Source organism: Phocoena phocoena, chromosome 14 (genome assembly GCF_963924675.1).
Source record: "Phocoena phocoena chromosome 14, mPhoPho1.1, whole genome shotgun sequence".
NCBI classification, from domain to species: Eukaryota; Metazoa; Chordata; class Mammalia; order Artiodactyla; family Phocoenidae; genus Phocoena; species Phocoena phocoena.
The window spans coordinates 37,720,156-37,746,063 of NC_089232.1; the positions used below are offsets into that span (position 1 = coordinate 37,720,156).

The window sequence follows — 25,908 nt, forward strand, 5'->3', positions numbered from 1 at the left end:
TCTTTCTTTCTACTTTTTCTACCTTTTATTCTGAGCCATGGGGATGAAAGGCTCTTGGTGCTGCAAGGAGTCAGTGCTGTGCCACTGAGGTGGGAGAAACAACTTCAGGACGCTAGTCCACAAGAGACCTCCCAGCTCCACGTAATATCAAATGGCAAAAATCTCCCAGAGATCTCCAACTCAACACCAACACCCAGCTTCTCTCAACGACCAGCAAGCTACAGTGCTGGACACCCTATGCCAAACAACTAGCAAGACAGGAACACACCCCACCCATCAGCAGAGAGGCTGCCTAAAATCATAAGTCCACAGACACCCCAAAACACACCACCAGACGTGGACCTACCCACCAGAAAGGCAAGATCCAGCCTCATCCACCAGAACACAGGCACTAGTCCCCTCCACCAGCAAGCCTACACAAACCACTGAACCAACTTTAGTCACTGGGGACAGACACCAAAACCAACGGGAACTACGAACCTGCAGCCTGCAAAAAGGAGACCCCAAACACAGTAAGATAAGCAAAATGAGAAGACAGAAAAACACACAGCAGATGAAGGAGCAAGATAAAAACACACCAGACCTAACAAATGAAGAGGAAATAGGCAGTCTACCTGAAAAAGAATTCAGAATAATGATAGTAAAAATGATCCAAAATCTTGGAAATAGAATAGAGAAAATGCAAGAAACATTTAACAAGGACCTAGAAGAACTAAAGATGAAACAAGCAATAATGAACAACACAATAAATGAAATTAAATATACTCTAGAAGGGATCAATAGCAGAATAACTGAGGCAGAAGAACGGATAAGTGACCTGGAAGATAAAACACTGGAAATAACTACTGCAGAGCAGAATAAAGAAAAAAGAATGAAAAGAACTGAGGACAGTCTCAGAGACCCCTGGGACAACATTACACGCACCAACATTCGAATTATAGGGGTTCCAGAAGAAGAAGAGAAAAAGAAAAGGACGGAGAAAATATTTGAAGACATTATAGTTGAAAACTTCCCTAATATGGGAAAGGAAATAGTTAATCAAGTCCAGGAAGCACAGAGAGTCCCATACAGGATAAATCCAAGGAGAAACACGCCAAGACACATATTAATCAAACTGTCAAAAATTAAATACAAAGAAAATGTATTAAAAGCAGCAAGGGAAAAACAACAAATAACACACAAGGGACTCCCCATAAGGTTAACAGCTAATCTTTCAGCAGAAACTCTGCAAGCCAGAAGGTACTGGCAGGACATATTTAAAGTGATGAAGGAGAAAAACCTACAAACAAGATTACTCTACCCAGCAAGGATCTCATTCAGATTTGATGGAGAAATTAAAACCTTTACAGACAAGCAAAAGCTGAGAGAGTTCAGCACCAGCAAACCAGCTTTACAACAAACGCTAAAGGATCTCCTCTAGGCAAGAAACACAAGAGAAGGAAAAGACCTATAATAACAAACCCAAAACAATTAAGAAAATGGGAATAGGAACATACATATCGATAATTACCTTAAATGTAAATGGATTAAATGCTCCCACCAAAAGACATAGACTGATGAATGGATACAAAAACAAGACCCATATATATGCTGTCTACAAGAGACACACTTCAGACCTAGAGACACATACAGACTGAAAGTGAGGGGATGGAAAAAGATATTCCATGCAAATGGAAACCAAAAGAAAGCTGGAGTAGCAATTCTCATATCAGACAAAATAGACTTTAAAATAAAGCCTATTAGAAGAGACAAAGAAGGACACTACATAATGATCAAGGGATCGACCCAAGAAGAAGATATAACAATTGTAAATATTTATGCACCCAACATAGGAGCACCTCAATACATAAGGCAAATACTAACAGCCATAAAAGGGGAAATTGACAGTAACACATTCATAATAGGGACTTTAACACCCCACTTTCACCAATGGACAGATCATCCAAAGTGAAAATAAATAAGGAAACACAAGCTTTAAATGATACATTAAACAAGATGGACTTAATTGATATTTATAGGACAGTCCATCCAAAAACAACAGAATACACATTTTTCTCAAGTGCTCATGGAACATTCTCCAGGACAGATCATATCTTGGGTCACAAAACAAACCTTGGTAATTTTAAGAAAATTGAAATTGTATCAAGTATCTTTTCCGACCACAACGCTATGAGACTAGATATGAATTACAGGAAAAGATCTGTAAAAAATACAAACACATGGAGGCTAAACAATACACTACTTAATAATGAAGTGATCACTGAATAAATCAAAGAGGAAATCAAAAAATACCTAGAAACAAGTGACAATGGAGACATGACGACCCAAAACCTATGGGATGCAGCAAAAGCAGTTCTAAGAGCGAAGTTTATAGTAATACAATCCTACCTTAAGAAACAGGAAACATCTCAAATAAACAATCTAACCTTGCACCTAAAGCAATTAGAGAAAAAAGAACAAAAAAACCCCAAAGTTAGCAGAAGGAAGGAAATCATAAAGATCAGATCAGAAATAAATGAAAAAGAAATGAAGGAAACGATAGCAAAGATCAATAAAACTAAAAGCTGGCTCTTTGAGAAGATAAGCAAAATTGATAAACCATTAGCCAGACTGATCAAGAAAAAGAGGGAGAAGACTCAAATCAATAGAATTAGAAATGAAAAAGGATACGTAACAACTGACACTGCAGAAATACAAAAGATCATGAGAGATTACGACAAGCAACTCTATGCCAATAAAATGGACAACCTGGAAGAAATGGACAAATTCTTAGAAATGCACAACCTGCCAAGACTGAATCAGGAAGAAATAGAAAATATGAACATACCAATCACAAGCACTGAAATTGAAACTGTGATGAAAAATCTTCCAACAAAGAAAAGCCCAGGACCAGATGGCTTCAGAGGCGAATTCTATCAAACATTTAGAGAAGAGCTTACACCTATCCTGCTCAAACTCTTGCAAAATATAGCAGAAGGAAGAACACGCCCAAACTCATTCTACGAGGCCACCATCACCCTGATACCAAAACCAGACAAAGATGTCACAAAGAAAGAAAACTACAGGCCAATATCACTGATGAACATAGATGCAAAAATCCTCAACAAAATTGTAGCAAACAGAATCCAACAGCACATTAAAAGGATCATACACCATGATCAAGTGGGGTTTATCCTGGGAATGCAAGGATTCTTCAATATATGCAAATCAATCAATGTGATACACCATATTAACCAATTGAAAGATAAAAACCATATGATCACCTCCATAGATGCAGAAAAAGCTTCTGAGAAAATTCAACACCCATTTATGATAAAAACCCTCCAGAAAGTAGGCATAGAGGGAACTTTCCTCAACATAATAAAGGCCATATATGACAAACCCACAGCCAACATCATCCTCAATGGTGAAAAACAAAGCGTTTCCACTAAGATCTGGAACAAGACAAGGTTGCCCAGTCTCACCACTCTTATTCAACATAGTTTTGGAAGTTTTAGCCACAGCAATCAGAGAAGAAAAGGAAATAAAAGGAATCCAAATCGGAAAAGAAGAAGTAAATCTCTCACTGTTTGCAGATGACATGATACTATACATAGAGAATCCTAAAGATGCTACCAGAAAACTACTAGGGCTAATCAATGAATTTGGTAAAGTAGCAGGATACAAAATTAATGCACAGAAATCTCTGGCATTCCTATACACTAATGATGAAAAATCTGAAAGTGAAATCAAGAAAACACTCCCATTTACCATTGCAACAAAAAGAATAAAATATCTAGGAATAAACCTACCTAAGGAGACAAAAGACCTGTATGCAGAAAATTATAAGACACTGATGAAAGAAATTAAAGATGATACAAAGAGATGGAGAGATATACCATGTTCTTGGATTGGAAGAATCAACACTTTGAAAATGACTCTACTACCCAAAGCAATCTACAGATTCAATGCAATCCCTATCTAACTACCACTGGCATTTTTCATAGAGCTAGAACAAAAAATTTCACAGTTTGTATGGAAACACAAAAGATCCTGAATAGCCAATGCAATCTTGAGAACGAAAAACGGAGCTGGAGGAATCAGGCTCCCTGACTTCAGACTATACTACAAAGCTACAGTAATCAAGACAGTATGGTACTGGCACAAAAAACAGAAATATAGATCAATGGTACAGGATAGAAAGCCCAGAGATAAACCTACACACATATGGTCACCTTATCTTTGATAAAGGAAGCAGAATGTACAGTGGAGAAAGGACAGCCTCTTCAATAAGTGGTGCTGGGAAAACTGCACAGGTACATATAAAAGAATGAAATCAAAACACTCCCTAACACCATACACAAAAATAAACTCAAAATGGATTAAAGACCTAAATGTAAGGCCAGAAACTATCAAACTCTTAGAGGAAAACATAGGCAGAACATTCTGTGACATAAATCACAGCAAGATCCTTTTGACCCACCTCCTAGAGAAATGGAAATAAAAACAAAAATAAACAAATGGGACCTAATGAAACTTAAAAGCTTTTGCACAGCAAAGGAAACCATAAACAAGACCAAAAGACAACCCTCAGAATGGGAGAAAATATTTGCAAATGAAGCAACTGACAAAGGATTAATCTCCAAAATTTACAAGCAGCTCATGCAGCTCAATAACAAAAAAACAAACAACGCAATCCAAAAATGGGCAGAAGACCTAAATAGACATTTCTCCAAAGAAGATATACAGACTGCCAACAAACACATGAAAGAATGCTCAACATCATTAATCATTAGAGAAATGCAAATCAAAACTACAATGAGATATCATCTCACACCAGTCATAATGGCCATCATCAAAAAATCTAGAAACAATAAATGCTGGAGAGGGTGTGGAGAAAAGGGAACACTCTTGCAGTGCTTGTGGGAATGTGAATTGGTACAGCCACTATGGAGAACAGTATGGAGGTTCCTTAAAAACTACAAATAGAACTACCATATGACCCAGCAATCCCACTACTGGGCATATACCCTGAGAAAACCATAATTCAAAAAGAGTCATGTACCAAAATGTTCATTGCAGCTCTATTTACAATAGACAGGAGATGGAAACAACCTAAGTGTCCATCATCGGATGAATGGATAAAGAAGATGTGGCACATATATACAATGGAATATTATCAGCCATAAAAAGAAACGAAATTGAGTTATTTGTAGTGAGGTGGATGGACCTAGAGTCTGTCATACAGAGTGAAGTAAGTCAGAAAGAGAAAGACAAATACAGTATGCTAACACATATATATGGAATCTAAGAAAAAAACTGTCATGAAGAACCTAGGGGTAATATAGGAATAAAGACACAGACCTACTAGAGAATGGACTTGAGGATATGTGGAGGGGGAAGGGTAAGCTGGGCCAAAGTGAGAGAGTGGCATGGACATATATACACTACCAAATGTAAAATAGATAGCTAGTGGGAAGCAGTCGCATAGCACAGGGAGATCAGCTCGGTGCTTTGTGACCTCCTATAGGGGTGGGATAGGGAGGCTGGGAGGGAGGGAGATGCAAGAGGGAAGAGATATGGGAACATATGTATATATATAACTGATTGGCTTTGTTATAAAGCAGAAACTAACACACCATTGTAAAGCAATTATACTCCAATAAAGATGTAAAAAAAAAAACCAACAGGAAATTGATTTAGCCTCTCTTAGATTAATTTGCACATTAAAAAACTGTTCACTAAGGGTTTGGAAATCAGAAAGTAAAATGTGGAAAATGTGCTTACTTTTTGTACAGGGACTGCTGTTGTACTCTGATGTCTGCTCTTCCCTTCTTATATAGTAATAGAATCCCCTATTTTTAAGCTGGGCACAGGGCCATCCAAAATATTTCTCAGTTAGGACTGACTATGTTACTAAATTCTGGCCAAATCCATGTCAAGGGAAGAGTCTTTGAAGTGTCAGAGAGAAGTCCCTTCTTCCCCCTTTCATCCTTCCTGCTGACTGGAATGTGAATATGATAGCTTGAACTCAAGCAGCCATCTTGGGCCATGAGGTGGGAGCCACAGGTTGAGGATGTGGAGCAAGAAGATAGAAGGAGCCTGGGTTCCAGATGATTGTGGAGCTGCCACACCAGTCCTGATTACTTATCTCAAAACATTGTTTATGTAAGAAAAATAAACTTCTATCTTGTTTAAGCTAAAAAAAAAAAAAGAGTGGATATATGTATATGTATAACTGATTCACTTTGCTGTACAGCAGAAACTAACACAACATTGTATATCAACTATACTCCAATTAAAAAATTAAAATTAAAAAAAATTTTTAAAAAAGAAGCACTTTATTAAGATATTAAATGCCCATATGAAACTCTGCCCTCATTTCTATACCTCTAAGTATTTTAAACTCAAAGTATCACTTAAGGCAAGGTTTTCTTGGTGCAGAGGTTATATAAACATCTGGAATTTCAAAGTACCGCAAAGGACTTCATAATCTACACAAAATGGCAAGTTGGATGTTGATACCCCCATCCACCCTCCACCACCAGAAACCTGAGAAAGGTTAACAGATCCCACACCAAATGCAGCTTTTTTCTATATGAGGCATACTTTTGCAAGGATTTGACAAATATTTATTAGCTACTTATTATACAAGGAATTGTAGAGGTGTTATATGGATTCAAATATAGTTGTCCTTGCCTTCAAAGACAAACAACTAATGTAAATACATATATGATGAATGAAATACATGGTTTTACTAAAGACTAGAAGACAATACATTTCTTAGAGGAATGAACAATAAAAGCTTGATGAGTGAGGAAGCATTTGGACTAGGTGGGATTGTACAGAATTTCCACAGATATTAGAATAAGTAAAGGTAAAACGCAATAGATTATAAGACAGCCAGGTCTGTCTGGCTTTTAGCCCTGTTGTTGGTTCAGTTTTATCTCTGCGTCCCCAGGACCTAAAAAAGAACCTGGCACACAGTGGTTTCTCAAGAATACTTGATGAATGAATTAATGAATATATATCTTACAAATTAACAAATATTGAACAGTAACATATATGATATACATTAATTCTCAAAGCTGATGAAACATTTTTTAGAAAGAGATGATATATTACCCTTAAAAGAATAATTTTAATGGGACCAAGGGACATATCTGATAGGGCAAAGTCACTAAAAAGATGTAAAGGAGCAACAATAATGTTCAGTTTGGACTATGTACATAATTAACTAATTATATTATTGACTAAACAAAAACATTTGTAGTAAAAATTGCTTCTAGCTTGAATCAACTGTCTTCTTTATATCCTACTCTCTACCCTCTAGTGTCTCTTTTACTACCATTGCACTAAAGAGAAAAATTGAAAATGGCTTAAAGAGCTGTTTTCCTTCTCAAAACCCTAAAATAGGCTCTTTTTTTTCATTTACTAGCAATAGCTATTTTCAATCTAATTCAAATTTCAAAATCAAGCATGCAGGCTAAAGAAATTAATTTCTGGTTAAGTCAGAGAAAAATGAAATACATTGATAACTTTTTTAACAAGTACATTGTCTACGAGCACAACTCTGAATACCATACCTAGGACAAAAAGGATTCAGAGCAGTCCTTTCCTATTTACAAGTTTCAGGATTAAGTAAATTGTGGGACTTTAAGTAAAAGGAAGGGGGAAATATGAAAGAGTTTTCCACTTGAATATTTTAAATGCAAGATCAAAAAAAATTATCATGAAAGAACGAAAAATTATTTTGTTTTACTTTTCTGCTTTTCTATGGAACTCTGGGAAGACATAGAGTCAGGAAGATAAAGTTATTTATCTAAGTATTTATTTAAGTATTTTAAATGGTCACAAGTTTGCCTCCATAGCACAACTGAAGAGAAATGTGTATAATACAGCAAAATGGGGAGGAAGGGGTATTTGGGTTTTTTCCCTACAGACTAACACTTAAAGACATAAGAGTTCAGTGATAGGATATGGTGAACATTCTCATCAGCACTTGAAAACTACACTCACCTCCTAATCCTCCAAGTAACACATTTCAACAGCCACTTTCAACTCAGAATCACTCAGTGCATATCCTTTGCCCAAACACATGGCTGTCAGCCATTTGTTGGCTCTCTTCTAACCCCTTGTTCTCTATCATCATTTTTTTTTAAAGTTGTGTAACTATGTCCATTCACTTGCTTTACCAGTATAAACAGACTGAATCAAAAACACACAAGAGATTACTTTAAAGTCTTCCTCAAGCATGTCAGAGATTTTGCTGTTGTAATCTATATTCAGAATGGTTTGTTATACAGAACAGCCCATACAATGTAAAACAAAATCAAAAACAAACAAACAACCACCACCCCAGGGCTAAATCACAGAGTGACTGGGCAAGTTACCTTCTTCTTTAGTCTCAGTTTCCTTATCAGTACAATGGGAATAATTACAGAAGAATTAAATGAAATAGTACTCTAAAGTACTAAGAATTAAATGAAATAGTACTCTAAAGGTCTTGTTAACTACCAATCGTACTATATCATTTCATTAGCAGAGGTATGGTTAAGGGGGGTTTAATAATAGGCTTTGAGGACAGCTGACTACAGGGTAATAGAATGGTTCTAATCTTTCCTGAAAAAAAAAGGAAGAGCAGCTACAGTCTCATCCCATATTTCTCCCTGGGCAAACAAATCAAGTATTGTGTATACATGATAAGCATAATCAAGTAAGTTATAATACCAATAACATCAAAACTATAAAGGATCCAATAACAATATCAAAACTATAAAATATACATAAAGTGTTAAGAATCTCTGATAAAACAGAGTATCTATGAAACAGAGCGTTTAAAAGTAGTGTCCCATTCATGGGTTAGTACATCAACATTCATCATACTGTTTTGTTCTATTGATCCCTGCAGTAGTTCCAGAACATATGAATTAATATACTGGATTACAAAATCAAAAGTATTTTTTTACACAGTGATTTCACACTCTAAGCCATATAACTTTGCTCAACTTAGATTTTATATCCTAAAGTATTTTAGTGTATTTTCACAAACTTTATGTTTGTGCTTAATGAGATGTCTTCCTTCATTCTGTCCTTCTGCAAAAGTAACGTCAACATAATTGGAAGGATTCAAAGAAGAAATAAAGCATTTGTTTCCTAACTGCACCACTTTCAAGAAGGCTGAAACTGAGACATATTGGTCTCCACCTTTTTTTTTTGAGCAGGTAAGGAATTGGTTAGGAAAGTAAATATTCTAGTGCATAACTGTCATATGTGTGAGGACTATTTTATAATGTTAAGAAATAAGGAAAACTTTCAAGAAAAAACATATATAAAAAGAGTTAGCTATATGCACAGCTATGATTTTGGGCCTGCACTTGGAATTTATTATCAGAATTTTTATTTTAAGCTATAGTATTTATAAAATATTAACATTTATAAAATATTTATCAAAAATCAATTTTAAACTTATCTTCTTATATTAACATCAACAAAATATTTATCATATACTAATTTAAAAACCTATCTTGTTATTAGTCAAACAAGGCTAACAAAATGAGGGTCAGGACTAAGAATTCCACAAACCTCAGCTTTCCACAGAAAAAGCACTTTAAAGTTCCCTGTGGGGAGAATGTAAGAAGTAGTAAAAGAAGTATTCCAACTGATCTTAATTGGAATAAGTTCAAAAAGACTCCAAAATTATTTGGACTTTATAGACCATGAAACACCCTGATAGCCTTACATTGTTATAAATTGCTATATCTCTAAAAATAACGCACATTAAGGTCCTTACTGCACATTAAGGACCCAAATGTATAGAACAATGAATATTGAAATATTCCATCATTTAGAACTATGATTATATAATAAATCCTATAACTTATAAAACTGGAACTTACCTTAAAAAGTGTCACAGTGATTTCAATGTTTTCAGGAACAGGCCACACTACAACACCACGGTATGGATTTTTTATTCCAGGCTGCCAGCTATGAGCCTACCAGAATAAAAATAATGGCTTCAATTTGAAGTACAGGAAATGCAATGTTAATAATTTACAAAAATATATTGACCCTATTTAACTATCCATTAGATCTCCCTAAAACAAAAATGATTAGTCAAATAAAACTTTTCAAGCATTAAACTTGGGCTATGACGGTTATATCACATGGTAGCTACAGATTACTATCTGTAAACAAACCTTTACCCTCTCCCACGCACACATACACACACACACACACACACACACACACACAAGAAGATGCAAAAATGAGGTGCCTCATATTTTCAAAAGCTATTTAGGATTGAATAAAAACCTTATTAGGAGAAACATTTTTAAAATTACTTTGTGATTTAGGAACTTAAGGGCAAATTCATTCTTTAAAAGGAAAAATTAATTGTATAGTCTGCATTTAAGATCATTTCCCACTAAACCATAATGTTTATTTGGGTCAAGTAAAGAAGAAAGCAGTTTGTACAGTTAATGTTTCTAGTGCCTATAATTTTAAAGACTTTTTTCCTTGTAAATATTGATTATCAAGGTTCCCTAAGGAACCCCCTGAAATGTGGGGGTCACCACTCTAGGTCTTCCGTTGTGGTGGCATTTCCAGCCAAAGCTAATGCATAATGGTATGCCAAGACAGCTCAACTAAATTTTCATCTCTCTGGGCTTCAGGACTGGTCCGTGGACATGCTATGAAGGTGGTAATAAAAGCTGACACTTAAGAAGTACTTTCTATATGTCAGTGCATATTTGGAATTTACTTATGTTTAACTCATTCAATATGCATAAGAACCCTATGAGGTAGCTACTATTCATTCATTCATTCACTCATTCACTCACTCAATTGATACTATCTGCCAAGCATTGTCTAGGAACTGTAGTTAAAAAAAAAAATCTGCCTTAGTGGAGTTTTCAGAATAGTAGGAAGAGACAGTCAAACAAAATAATTAAGTAAAACAGACAGCATGTTAGGTAGAGAGAAACACTGTGGAGAAAAATGAAAGTAGGGAAGAAGGATGGAAGGGGCAAGAGAAAGTAACAATTTTCAACAGGTTAATCAGAGAAAAGTGTCAATGAGCAGGTGACGAGAGAAGACCGTAAGGAGTTGAATCAGATATTTTAAAACATGGGAAGAGCTTTCTAGGGAGATGGACCAACAACTGGAAAGGTGCTGAGGCAGTTAGATAACAACAATGCCAATGTGGCTGGAGCAGAGTGGTCAAAGAGAAGAGCAGCAGGAGATAAGACTAGAGAAATCACAGAGGGCCCAATCATATGAAGCTCTGACAGCCCATTCCAAAGATTTTGGTTTGTAATTTGAGTGAGATGGGAAGCCACTGGAGGATTTTAAGCAGAGGAATGATGAAGTTATGTTTTTTGACTCTAGCAAATGTATTTAGAATAGGCTTCAGATGTAAGAGAGGAAACAGGGAGACCAGTAAGCTACTGCAATAATCCTTTGGAGAGCTAATGGTGAGTTGGCTTGGGGTGGTACAAAGTAGTCAGATTCCATATATTTTTTCATAGTTTCAAGATAGAATCAATAAGGTTTTCTGTCTGATTGTATGAAAGAAAGTAGCCAAGGCTGATTCTAAGGCTTTCGCCCTTGAGCAAGTACATAAAAGGAATTGCTATTAACAGATATGAGGCAAAACTGCTGAAGGATCAAGTTTGGAAAATAAGATTAGGAACTCAGTTTTATACACATTAAATCTAAGTTAACTTTTAGATATTCAAGTGTAGGTGTTTAAATAGGTAGCTGGATGTATGTGCCGGGAGTTATAAATTTGAGAATCATCAGCGTGCAGGTGATACTTAAAACTTGGATGTGATCCCAAGGGATTGAGGAGAGAGAGAAAGAGAGAGAGGGAGACAGGGAGGGGGAAAGAGAGAGAGAGAGAGATAAAGGCTCAAGAACTGAACCTTGGAGCACAACAATAACAGGTCCAGGAAATGAGGCGGAATCAGCAAAGAAGGGTCAGTAAAGCAGAAGGAAAAGCAGAGGCATGTGGTATTCTGAAACTCTAGTGGAGAAAATGTTTTAAAGGAGAAAGGAACAACCATCTGTCCCAAATCTTGGTGACAGGTCAAATAGGATGAGGTCTGGAAAATGAGCCCTGGATTTAACAAAGCAGAAACCATTACTGACCTCACAAGAGCAGTTTCAGTGGAATGACAAGGGTAAACACCTGACTGGATTAGCATGGATTCAAGAAAGAACAGGAAGAAAGAAACTAGCAAGTACATTCAAGTCCTCTGAGGTGTTTTGCTGAAAGAGAAAGAGAAAAATAGGTTGGTGCTAGTGGGAGAAATAGTGTCAGAAGAGAATTTTTTAAATAAGAGAAAAATATTTTTAGGCTGATGAGAAATATCCAGTTAAGAGGGAAAATTTAATGATGCAGAAGAGAAATAATTGCTAGAGTAATGTCCTTAACAGTACAAAAGGAGACAGACTGGCCTTTGCTCGGAGCACAGACGATTCTTCCATAATAATAGGAAAGGAGCTAAAGTATATGAGTGCAGGTGCATGTCAGGGAGCAGATTTAACACATGAAGAAACTGAGGCACAGACTGGCCCAAGATCACACAGCAAGTAAGTGGCAAAAGTTGAATTTGAACCCAGGAAGTGGAACTGAGAAGGGATCAAGATCATGGAAACTTATGTCTGTGCAAATCTTATCATATCTTGTTAGTTAAAATACCAGCAGAATATTGTAAGTTAACTATACTTCAATAAAAGATAAAATACCAGCACAAGATATAGGTTTAGCAGCACTAAGCTACTCCCACTCCAGCTAAATTGTCAATAACTCCCTCTCTATTCTCTCTTCATTGCCCCCAGATCACAAAACTTCAGGTGAGGAAAGGGAAGTAGAGACTCACAAGAGACTTAGCACACCACAGCCAAAGGTAAAGAACTGAGTTTTGCTGATTAAAAAACATCTCCAGGGATTCCTCTATTCCCCTGCCTATTTCTATGCCTGTTGACAGTCCTAGAACAAAAACTCCACAAAGTAAACAATATCCATTTTGAAAAGTAAATTGCTGCCCATCTTAGAAAATCTTTTATCAAAACTCTACATAGTCTACATATTTAATTCTTAAGATTTATGACAACTCTAATTCTCATGTACTGTCATGGTAGATCAAGCAATTTCTCTGGTCTCTTCAAACTTCCCATAATTATATTTTCATAGTCGCCCAATACAGTAAAAAAAAAAAAAAGACCATAATAACTGAACTTTATTTATTAGCCACGGCAGAAAAGACAGAGTTTTTGTAAAATTTGGAATGGAAAAAAAAGACCATCAAAGAATTTTAGGCCTGAAAATATCTTTAGGAGATCTAAACCAGGTCCAGATAAGGAAACTGAAGCAATTAAAGAGTAAATGGCTTGCCTAAAGCCGTACTAATAATCAGCAGGAGAACCAACTCCATGATTTTCAAGTTCAGAGTTCTTCACCCAACCGACATCATAGCAAACTCTATTTCTGATTCACACAGTAGTCAAGAAAATAGTTTTCTATCCCTAAGTTCTTAACATTTATGTATATGACACAGAGGTCAAGAATGGGAAAAGCAGGGAATGTGGAGACCAACTAACAACTGGGCAGGGTTAGAAGATGGTGATACCATGTAATTTCCTCAGGTATCCTAATGCTGCTCCTCTAAATGACCTCTTTAAATTCTCAATCTTGGATCAGGGAATGGTAATTAGACCAATAAACAAACAAAAATACAATCTGCTTAATGAATTAAAATTTTTTTTTCTTTTTTTTTTTGCGGTACACGGGCCTCTCACTGTTGTGGCCTCTACCGTTGCGGAGAACAGGCTCTGGACGCACAGGCTCAGTGACCATGGCTCATGGGCCCAGCCGCTCCGTGGCATGTGGGATCTTCCCGGACCGGGGCATGCACCCGTGTCCCCTGCATCAGCAGGCGGACTCTCAACCACTGCGCCACCAGGGAAGCCCTTTTTCTTTTTTCTAATAAAAAGAGATGGAAAGGTGCTAGTTCCCAAGCTGCTAGTATGCTGCCATTTTCTGACCATTCTATCCAGCAACCCTTCCCAGCAAGAGAAAAGGTCAAACTAAGACAGAGCTCTGGCTTTCTGATAGTCTTTTTAGGGACTGTACACCTAGCTAAGTTAGGACAGTGTAACAATACCAATTAGTCCAGCTGAGTATCTGGCAATGCCAGCTTTATAATGTTAGCTAATTATTATATACTAGGCAGAAAACAGAATCAGTAAATTTTGCTGGAGAGGAAACTATGGATGTACATAGCAGCAAACCTGAAGGAAAAAAAAAAGTGTTCCTAGTCAGAAGAGCTTACTACAACTTCTACCTCAAACAGAATTAAAGAACCTGAAGCTAGAAAAAGAATGAAAAGTCTAATACAGGTAACTAAAAATAGCTGCAGTATTAAACATCTAACTGTACAAATCAACTGAGACAGGAATTTAGGTTCTTAAGAACTTTACTTTTTAAAAAGCACCTCATATTGGCACTCATCAGCACTACAAGAACCCTGATCAGTTTTTATTCAGAATAACAGAAAGGATTTCCCTAGAAAATAATTTGGTACAAAACACATACAGCTATTTCGCTAGCTCCTTAGTAGAGTCAGGAAAGGCAGGTTATTTAATCATTTGCCAGCATCCTAGTACAGTTAACAACAGAAAGGATGAAGCCACATTATCCAGTTCCATTCATATTTTTTTTCACTTTTTAATCATATCACAGATCCTTTAGCAAAGGCAGACCTAAGGAAAAGGTAACATTTCTCAATTTTGAGTAATGACTCTATAAAATGCCTTATTTTCAAATTATTTCATATCATATCTTACCTAAAAGACTTGTACCTAATATGGAACTAAACACAGAGTAAATATTCACTTGTTACTTCTGATTCCTACAAAATCAAAATATTTCACTGAAAATTTATAACTGTCAATTTAGTTTTTAAATTGATGATTTTCAATTTATAAAACTGCATCTACCCATAGGTTTAAGATGTCACACATAAATTTATCTTAGAGTTGTCCATATCATGGTCATAAGTCAAAGCTCTACAACTATACCCACCCCTTCATGATACCACAGCACATTGATAAAGGCTATAGTACAACCACAGAGCAGGGAAGTAGAGGTGGTAATGCCATCCAAAAGCTGGTGAGGACTTGCAAGCTCTTGTTTCCCTTTGGAACTCTCCCATCTCACTGTGAGTTTAAATTTACAAAACTAGATTTAAGGCAACAGACTACTCTGCCATAATTCTTCTTGACTATCACAATCTCCCTGCTTCCTATTGTCAAACACTGTACTGAAAAATAATTTATTTAAGCATATACAAATCCACTACAGCCTGAAAAAATCTGTTATAAATGCCATGACTTGAGGATAAGAGGTGGGGAAGCTGCATTTTGGGATAATTACTCATGGTTATTATTTTCTCGATAAAAAATGATTCAGCAATGAGTTCTTTATATATTTAACTAGAAAAATAGACATGTACCCAAAGAAAGTGAGCAATAAACTGAAAACTAAACTTTAAATTAAATAAGGCAATGTGCCTTATTATTTTACTGTCTAATCTGTTATCCGGGTGTCAGTTATAAATTTCAATCCACCAATATAAAAAAGGTAATCAACTATACTTCAATAAAATAATTTAAAAGGGCAGATATACTCAGAATCAGGCAAGATAAATAATAACTTATACAGATAACCAAAGAAAATTAATTACTGCGTAGTTCAAACTCTTTCCAGAAACACAGTTGAAAGTAAAAACTAGACTATTTTCTGGCCAATGGTTGCAGAAATCTGTTTTCCCCCTAAGTGATTTCAAAGGGACTTAGCAAGCAAATAATATTTCAAAGGAAAAATGTCAGAAAACAGACGAGTCTTTCAGAAGAAAACAATGGTTCTAGTCTGTGGATTTAATATAACTGATAGATAATTTTTAAAAAATAATAGCTGGGGACAATTTTATTTTTTTTAATTAAAAAATGCCATGGATCTCAAGCTTCTCAAGATTAAAAAAAAGTTATTTGTTTAATTTTCACAATAATATCATTAGCATTTCTTTCATAGCTTCTGGAACTGATTTTTACATCCTTATTTAGCTGTTGTGAACAATTTATAGAACAGCATTTCACATATACATGAACATATTATGTATATGCTATAATAAACAACACATTGTAACTTCTCATAAACTTTTCAAAAGTGCACCTATAATGTTTCAAGAGAAAATACAATGATTCTAAAATATCCAGAAGGGACCTGAAATATTAAGAGCATCACAACTGGAAAATTAGTCCAATAAGAAATAGTTCCTTCTAGAAAATATTATATTTTGAGAAAAATCAACCTGTAGCCTATGTTTGTATTTCACCATCTGGATTCAATCAATATTTGATACAATATAAAATAGAATCTGGACCTAAAAGTTATTTGACTTTCAAAAATGTAATTAAGTTAAAAGTATACTTAATTTCAAATATGGGTATACTGAATTGACCTTTAATCTAAAGTATTTCATTATGCTTCATAATGTTTTAAGAAAACAATTAGTATCTAGTTTCTAAAAGAGGGACATCACTTTTTGTTGATAGCTAAAAAAATTTAGGGTCGATTTCTAATGTTTATAGTTATATTCAGATTCTTCTATCATACTTAGTGGATGGCCTAATATTGTTCCTTTTCACAAAAGCTTAAGACCCACTGAGCAAAACTGACAGATGACCCTAAGTCTATTTTTAGAACCCCTTCTCACAAATAGATAAGAAAATATTACATGTCCAAAATATAATGCCCCCAAACTACAAATGTATGCTTTGAAGAAAATGCTATTCATGAGGTGAAGCAACTGGACCTTTCCTATATTGCTGGTGAGGGTATATTAAAAGTTCAAAATGTATGTACCCTATTACTCATTGATTCCATTCCAAGTTATTCGTCCAAGAGAAAACATTTGTCCCCCCAAATACTTGAACAGTAATGTTTACAACAGATTTATTCACAATAGTTGAACACTCAGAACATTCACTGGAAACAAATCAAATGTTCATCAACAGATGTATAAAAAATCACACTGCAGTATATGTGCATGATGGAATACTGCTCAGCAATGAAAAATGTTAAACTACCAACATTCACAATACCATGAATAAATCTCGAAAACATGCTGTACAAAAGAAGCCAGACATAAAATAGTACTTCTGTATGATTCTATTTATGTGAAATTTAAGAACAGGCAAAAATAGCCTACGGTGATAGAAAAATCGGAATAGTAGTTGCCTCTAAGGATTGGGAATTGACTGGAAGAGGACTCAAAGGAAAAAAGGTGATGAAAATTGTCTATATCTTGATAGCAGTGGTAATTATACAACAATATATTTATCAAAACTCATAAAATTGTGTACTTAAAATCTGTGACTTATACCATATATAAATTTTAATTCAATAAAAATAAAATTTAAAAAGATGCCCTTAAAAAATTTTTAATTCTGAAATTTAATTAAAATTTAATTTCAGTTAAAATGAATAAATTTTTCTTTACGTAACTCTACTTATGGAAAAACCAACATTCAATAAACATGCCTGTAGTTATTGTGTGCTTATAAAAATATACTCATACTTACTTGTCTATAGATTGGAATTTTTAAAATACCTAGAATTGATATTGAACATTTTAAAATTCTGTTCTGGGATTCCCTGGTGGCGCAGTGGTTAAGAATCCACCTGACAACGTAAGGGACAGGGGTTTGAGCCCTGGTCTGGGAAGATCCCATGTGCCGCAGAGCAACTAAGTCTGTGAGCCACAACTACTGAGCCTGTGCTCTAGAGCCTGCGAGCCACAACTACTGAGCCCATGTGCCGCAACTACTGAAGCCCGTGCGCCTAGAACCTGTGCTCTGCCACAAGAGAAGCCACCACAATGAGAAGTCCATGCACCGCAACGAAGAGTAGCCCCCGCTCGCCGCACCTAGAGAAAGCCCACGCACAGCAACGAAGATCCAACACAGCCAAAAAATTTTTTTCTAATTATAAATAAATAAATAAAATTCTGTTCCACTCCCCACAAAGCCGTAAGAACAAAAAATTAAAACCTTTGAAAAATCCAACTCCTCTTCAGTAACCCAGCAATGGACTCAGATAACTCATCATTCCTTATGTGTGTCCTAACTTCATCCTCTTGGAATCTGAATAAAGTAATCCTAGGTATAATTTTGTAAGTGATATTTATTTAATCATTATTTCATGATATCCTAGCACAGAGAAGTTAAATAACTATTATGTTATTCAAGGCTACCAAATCCAAAATCAAAACTCAGGTAACTGGCTCCTGCTTTAGGAACTGCAGTAACAAGATTACATACAGCGCCTGATCAATCATTTTAGTACATTAGATAATAAGAAATAACCTAAAATATCAAGTAATATTTTAAAATATTCTTCACTGGGACCAGAGAGGCTTAATAATATGACCAAAAGTCAAATTCAATATTTGGGTAAGAAATTTAGAAAACAGACAAACCTTGGAAGACTTCCTTCGGCTTCTTCTCGTCCAAACTACCACCAGTTTATCTGGTTGCCTGCCAAACAAGAAAAAGATTACGTATAATTTATCTTAAATCAAATAATAAAATTTAGTTCTGGCACCTTTAAAAGAACAAAAAATCATCTGCTTTAGATTACATAGAACCGTTGCACTTACAATAAAGCTCTATAAATTATTCATATATAGTAGATGTTGAATACAGATATGATCTAATTTAAATGACTAATATTTCATCCACATGTTTTTCTAAAAATACTTTACCAAGTAAATTCACTGGGACAAACCAAGTAAAATTAAATACTTAGACTATTTTAAAAAGAAAAGCAAGGGCTTCCCTGGTGGCGCAGTGGTTGAGAGTCCGCCTGCCGATGCAGGGGACACAGGTTCGTGCCCTGGTCCGGGAAGATCCCATATGCCGCGGAGCGGCTGGGCCTGTGAGCCATGGCCGCTGAACCTGCGCGTCCGGAGCCTGTGCTCCGCAACGGGAGAGGCCACAGCAGTGAGAGGCCCGCGTACCGCAAAAAAAAAAAAAAAATCCTTTAAAACAATACTATATTTCTAACACATTATCCACTTTAATTTAGAGAAAATAAGCATAAAAACGATACTTCCAAAGTAACTTAAATCTGTGGTTTACACTACTCTTGCATCTCTGTATCTTATGACCAATGCTTATGGTTTTCAAAAACTTTTTATAATCAGTCATCTCAACTATCTTCATAAAAACAATATAATACCAAAAAATAGGCAAGGTACATTCTGGCAAAGTTACATAACTCATCAAAAGTTCTGGCAAAACCAAGACCAAATGAAATACAGGTCTTCTAATTCTCATACCTCTCTTCTTTATCTTCTGCCAACATAAAGTTAAAAACAAAACACACTCACATTTTCAGCTAATACAACTAAGTTCTCTTTAATGCTTAGGGAAAACATAAAAACTATGATTATCAGTTCTTTTACTTAGATTTTTATTTTTAAAAAATCTTAGATAAAAGCTTTTTAACCAAGAAATGAATGATATTACTCATCTCAGTGACCTTCACCACTTTCTCTGTCTCCTTCATTTTACCCTGGTATCTTTCATTATCAGCAGATGACCTGTCCTCCTATTTAACTACCTACCTACCTACTTACCTTCCTACCTACATACATATATTATAAAAGGTCACCAGCCGTAAACTCCTGATCCAGTGATTTACCTAGAAACCTGTCCAAAGAGCAACAGTTGTCTAATGAAAGATATTACTGAGGAACTGACCCTGAATGTAGTACAGAGAAATAAAGTGATAATATTTTTTAAAGAAGGTAAGAGACATAGAAGATAGATTGAGAAGTACACACACCTAATAGAAATTCTAGGGCTTCCCTAGTGGTGCAGTGGTTAAGAATCTGCCTGCCAATGCAGGGGACACGGGTTCAAGCCCTGGTCCGGGAAGATCCCACATGCTGCAGAGCAACTAATCTCGTGCGCCACAACTACTGAGCCTGCACTCTAGAGCCCATGTGCCACAACTACTGAAGCCCGCATGCCTACAGCCCGTGCGCCGCAACAAGAGAAGCCACCGCAATGAGAAGCCTGCACACCACAATGAAAGAGTAGCCCCTGCTCGCCGCAACTAGAGAAAGCCCGCACACAGCAACAAAGACCCAAAGCAGCCAAAAATAAATAAATAAATTTATTTAAAAAAAGAAATTCTAGAAGTTTAGAATAGTGGGAATGGCAGAGGCAATACTAAGGAGAAAAGGCTAAGAATGTTCCAATAAAGATAGGGTCCTTAGGTTGAAAATATATATTAACAAATAAACAGGATAAATAAAAAACTAATCTATGTCTAAATACCTTGCAACTACGGAACAGCAAGAATAAAGAGAAAAATCATAAAAGAAAAGACAGGTTACCAGCAAAGGCGTAATTATGCTGACAACAACTTCATAGCAGCAACAGCGCCCAAAATACAATGAAGCTAATGATCTTCAAGTGCTAAAGGAAAATAGATGCCATCCTGGAGTTTCATATTGGCTAAACTACCATTTAAGAAATGGTTTCAGACATAAAAGACTAAGAGTTTACAATCTATATAACCCAGCTAAATACAGGAAGGAGGAGGATGCAAGAAGCAATATAAATGTGGTAAAATGTTAATACTTGTTCATTTTCAGTGATAGGACCTGAAGAAAACAAGAGTAGACAAAAAAACAAAAGTAAGGTTCCAATGAAACTATTTCATCAAGGCATCTTCTAAACAAATGCAGTGTGTTTCTGATGGTGATAGTAACCAGCATAGTATAAAAACAAAAAATGGTGGTTCTCCACCCAAGACTAAACCAGTTCCCAAACAGTGTCAGGCTTTGAAGACAACAATTGTAAAAACCAGTAGCTTGCTTTGGTGAATCTTTCCAGCGTGAGCTGTTGGGAGCAGGAGCCAGATGCCAAAGTGCTAAATTACAGATGAAACAGAAGAAAGTTTCTATGAAACATCAGAGTGTTCATCTAAGAATCTGAACCAATGGAGAAACAAACAAAACCTTGTTCAACACACAGAGAAGTAGAACAGGACAAATGACATGAAGATGGGGAGCAGTATAGCAACATGACAACAGAGCTGGGCAGAGGGTATGATCAATGATGGCAGCTTAACAGCAGAGGGACTGCGTAGCCAACCAGTGCAAGTTACCTTATTTGAAAGCATTGGTGGCTTGCTGGAACACTTTACCTAGATTACTACACTAACCTTTTTACTATGTTCTCACCTCCACATTTCCAGCCCAACCTCAACTCTTAGTTATATTTCTGCAATACTTCTTTAGAAATGCTATAAAGATCTTACCGATTTTCCTTATTATCCTTACTGGGCTCTTATACTGAAGGTACTACCGACTGGCACTTGAAGGTTGAATTTCACAGATTTATTTGACCTAAATAGTATTCTATTTTAGTTTAAATTTAAACTTTAAAAAACATTTCTTACTTAAATGCCTTTAAACAAGGTCCATGCTATCCAGATTACTAGAGCCTTCAATGCTATCAACTGCTTCACACATGACCAGCTTCACTCTTAAGATGATCTACTTAGTCCCTGTATGCATTTGACCCTGTGACACCATAGCATGCAAGATAACATCCATATTCCTGAATGTGGTTTATAAGGCACTTCACCACCTGACTCTGATCTACTTTTCTAGATGCAAAACCTACAAATATCTCAAAGGCATCTTGCTTTCCAACCAATCCCTGAACACTTATTCAATTTCTTCACATCTTTGCATGTTACAAACTTTTTTTAAAACCTCTTCTTTTCTCTCCTTTTCTACCTGATAAACTCTTAATTCATCACTTCCTCTGTGAAAACCTGACCATTTCTCATTCCATTCCCACTTCATCCCACATACTAAACCTCAGGCAGAGTTAACTGCTCCTTCTACTGTATTTCCAGTAATACTCTAGACACCTCTTTTTTAATATCCTATGCACCCTGTATTACATTATTTGTTATTATTTCTATCTCCTCCACTAGACTGTGCTCCTTTATCAACCATATCTTATTTATCTTTCTATTCCTAGTAACTAACAAGAATCTGGTACAAGATTGAGGCTTGACGTACATTCACTACTGAATGAACCTTAAATTTCATCCAGGAATTCCCAGTTGGTTAATTATAATTGATGAGGTCCAACTAAAGCCTGTAGCTACATAACACATTCTCTCTGCAGCTTATTTGAGCTTTGCAAGCATCCTCACCTTGGCTGCACATTGGAATCTCCTGGGAAGGTAGAGTGCAAAGCAATCCCCACACCTCCCGACTTGGAACATTAGTGAGGTATTAGTTGTGATGGCAGTGAGGGTGTCTCCCCTCCATGATATTGTCCTAGTGCCACCTGCACAGTTGCCTCCACCTAACTTGGCCTCTCAGCATCTCCCTCCCCTCAACCCGTTCTGATCTTGTGTTTCAGAAAAGGGAAGCCACTTACTGTAAAAAATTAGGAAGGGTGGTCTCCTAACCTATATGCCTGAAGTTCCAAGTATGTAAATATAACATAAATTACTTTGAGAATGTCTCCAGAGATGAATAAACTTTTTTGTAATTCTAAGTCATGTCCAATTTTATAATGTCTTCATTAGAAATCAGCCCACCTTTACATTATCAGGGACAAAGCAAGGCAGAATGTTCTAAAATAAAGAACTGTGCTGTTATTGTTCTCATAGAAGAACACCAAAAACCACACAACTGGTTGACCACAATTAATATTTTAAGCATCCATGCTGTACTAGAAAAGAACCATTAAATATTTACTTATGTGCTCCCAAGAGGCCAGGGATAGAGCAATTGTGAGAGTTTTATCCAACTACCAAAGAACCTATATAACTTTCTATCAAAAAAGTCAAGACAACCTGATAGAGCCCAGATTTTAGAGAGAATCTAACAATCACGTACTTAACATTTCTACCCCATTACCTAAGTAACCAGGTAGCACTACACATACAGATATATAAACATACACACATATATTTATATACAAATATTTACATATATAAACATTTTATACACATACACATAAAATGTACACAGACACACTGCCTGAGTTCCACTGGAAAATTTGTAGTTTTTTGGTGGGCTTATGCAGCAGAGGAAACTTTACAGTTAAAAATAAGGGACTTCCCTGGCAGTCCAGTGGTTGAGACTCCATGCTTCCACTGCAGGGGGCATGGGTTTGATCCCTGGTCAGGGAACTAAGATCCCACATGCCAGGCAGTGCGGCCAAAACATGAATGAATGAATGAATAAAATAAAAATCGACCTTCTAGCCTACCCTCAGAGTCCTTAAAAAGCAACAAGTTGAATCTGAAGGTGGCAAGACTTATCTCACGCTATAGTCCTGATGCTAAATTCTGTAGAGGAGGAAGGACAGGAGGAAAATGGAAGTGGAAGGAGGAAAAGATATGAGAGCTACAATGAACCAGCTTATAAAGCAATAAACTGTATCTTTCTTTCGTCTGCAACTAAGTTTTGGGCCCTTCTTCTCTTTGCCACTAGTGATCTACTGTGATCAAAGTAAATTTAAAGAAAAACATTTCTGGCTTAAATTTAGATTCCTTTACTCTTTCCTACTCTCGCATGTATGTCACTTGTGTGAGGTGAGACACAAAGCCATGAGAAAAATCCCAAAACCATCACGTGAAAACCAGCCTCATCACTCTCCAGAATCATAATAAGCATTCAACAAATATTTTATTGAATGCCTATTACATTCCTGGCACTGTGGTGAGCCATGGAGATGAAAAGACAAAAGAAGACAAGACTTGATCCTCTGGAAGTTTACATTCTAGTGGAGACACAAACAATTAAAGCAACTACCCAACTCCAGGCACAACCTGTGATAACTGTGGTTACTATTAGTTAATGAAATTACATGTCATTTAAAGAATATACTTTTCTGTATTTTCTACAATGAATTTATATTACTTTGTGGTGGGGAATTATTTAAATGTGGAGAGGGAGTTATTTAAAATAAAATAGCACTTTTAAGTTTGGAATTACATATGAACAGACAGAATTAAACAATTAAATTTTAAAATTTCATTGTATTTATTTTTTAACTTTTTATTTTATATTGGAATATAGCCAATTAACAATGTTGTGATAGTTTCAGGTGCACAGCAAAGAGACTCAGCCATACATATACATGTATCCATTCTCCTCCAGACTCCCCTCCCATCCAGGCTGCCACATAACATTCAGCAAAGTTCCCTGTACTATACAGTAGGTCCTCGTTGGTTATCCTTTTTAAATATAGTAGTGTGTACATGTCAGTCCCAAACTCCCTAACTATCCCTTCCCTCCATCTTTCCCATACTGGTAACCATAAGTTCATACTCTAAGTCTGTCAGTCCGTTTCTGTTTTGTAAATACATTCATTTGTATAATTTCTTTTTAGATTCCGCATATAAGCGATATCACAGGATATTTCTCTTTTTCTGTCTGACTGACTTCACTCAGTATGACAATCTCTAGGTCCACCCATGTTGCTGCATTATTTCATTCTTTTTTATGACTGAGTAATATTCCATTGTATAATATATGTACCACATCTTCTTTATCCTTTCCTCTGCTGATGGACATTTAGGTTGCTTCCATGTCTTGGCTATTGTAAACAGTGCTGCAATGAACACTGGGGTGCATGTATCCTTTTGGACCATGTTCTCTGGATATATGCCCAGAAGTGGGATTGCAGGGTCATATGGTAGCTCTATTTTTAGTTCTGTTCTCCATAGTGGCTGTATCAATTTACATTTCCACCAACAGTGTAGGAGGGTTCCCTTCTCTCCACACCTTCTCCAGCATTTATTGTTTGTGGATTTTTTTGATGATAGCCATTTTGACTGGTATAAGGTGATACTTCATTGTAGTTTTGATTTGTGTTTCTCTAATTATTAGCAAAAAATTGCATTGAATTTGAAGACCTCTCAGCTGAATTAATCTGTTTTCTAAGTCAATAGAAGTGGAAGAGGTGTATTCTTTGTCTTAAGTTAACATAAATGTTCCCTAAGGTCTGAGCTGGCCATAGACAAAATTTTGAAAGAGGCCCCACTTGACTCTGCAGCCCTCCTTTACCTGCAGCCCCTCCAATGTCTGGGGCATTCTTCCTTGGGCCTGCAAAGTCAGTATGGCACTCCATTACAGGACCCAACAATAAAATTTTAACAAATGCTTTTCAGATCACTAATTCTCTTCTATATCAATTAAAATCCCCCTTTCTCCAGGGTAAGTATCTTAGGAAGGTAGTCAAAGGAAAGAAAACTGGGGAAACAATTTGTATTAATTTAGGAGATATGAATTGTAAAAGGCGGCTCCTCAAAGATGACATAGTACAGAGGAGAGATTACTAGACTGGAGGTTGGGAAACTTGTTTTTCCTAGTTCTGGCACGTAGTGACCTTAGGAATGCCTCTCCATATCTCTGAGCCTATTCCCTAATTTATCAAATGAAGAGATTGTACTAAGACCTCAGCTAGTTCTAAAACTATGATTCAGTGACCATATGATTAAATGACTCAAATTGGTTAAATATTTTGTGGTTTAAAATGAAATGAGAAATTAAAGAATAGAGTAAAGCATTTGTGGCACAGAATCCTTTGCCTCCTGTTTTCTGACAACCTAGAGGTAGTTAATATTACCACCTTTGAATAATATTATGAAAGGGGAAGTAGTATCTTTTAGCAGAGCAGTAAATGGACCACCGAAGATTCAGGCTCCCTGTCCAAAGCACAATGTTAAACCTGGGAGATGTTGCAGGAAGCCCCTTGTCCCCAACCACCACCACCATTCCCAGCATGCTGACACTGCGATGGAACTACATG

The 25,908-nt window shown here is 36.2% G+C and overlaps 1 protein-coding gene across 5 annotated transcripts in view; it reads right to left on the reverse strand.

The window, feature by feature from the left end:
- The window catches only part of EHBP1 (EH domain binding protein 1), a 347,198-nt gene that overhangs the window by 268,527 nt on the left and 52,763 nt on the right, over positions 1–25,908 (reverse strand). For all 5 annotated transcript variants that reach the window (XM_065890712.1, XM_065890717.1, XM_065890715.1 and 2 more), the window contains 2 exons: positions 18,525–18,582; positions 9,879–9,974 (listed from right to left, as the gene is read on the reverse strand). In XM_065890712.1, coding sequence (XP_065746784.1) covers positions 9,879–9,974; positions 18,525–18,582 — 154 coding nt within the window. The remainder of the gene's footprint in view (positions 1–9,878; positions 9,975–18,524; positions 18,583–25,908) is intronic.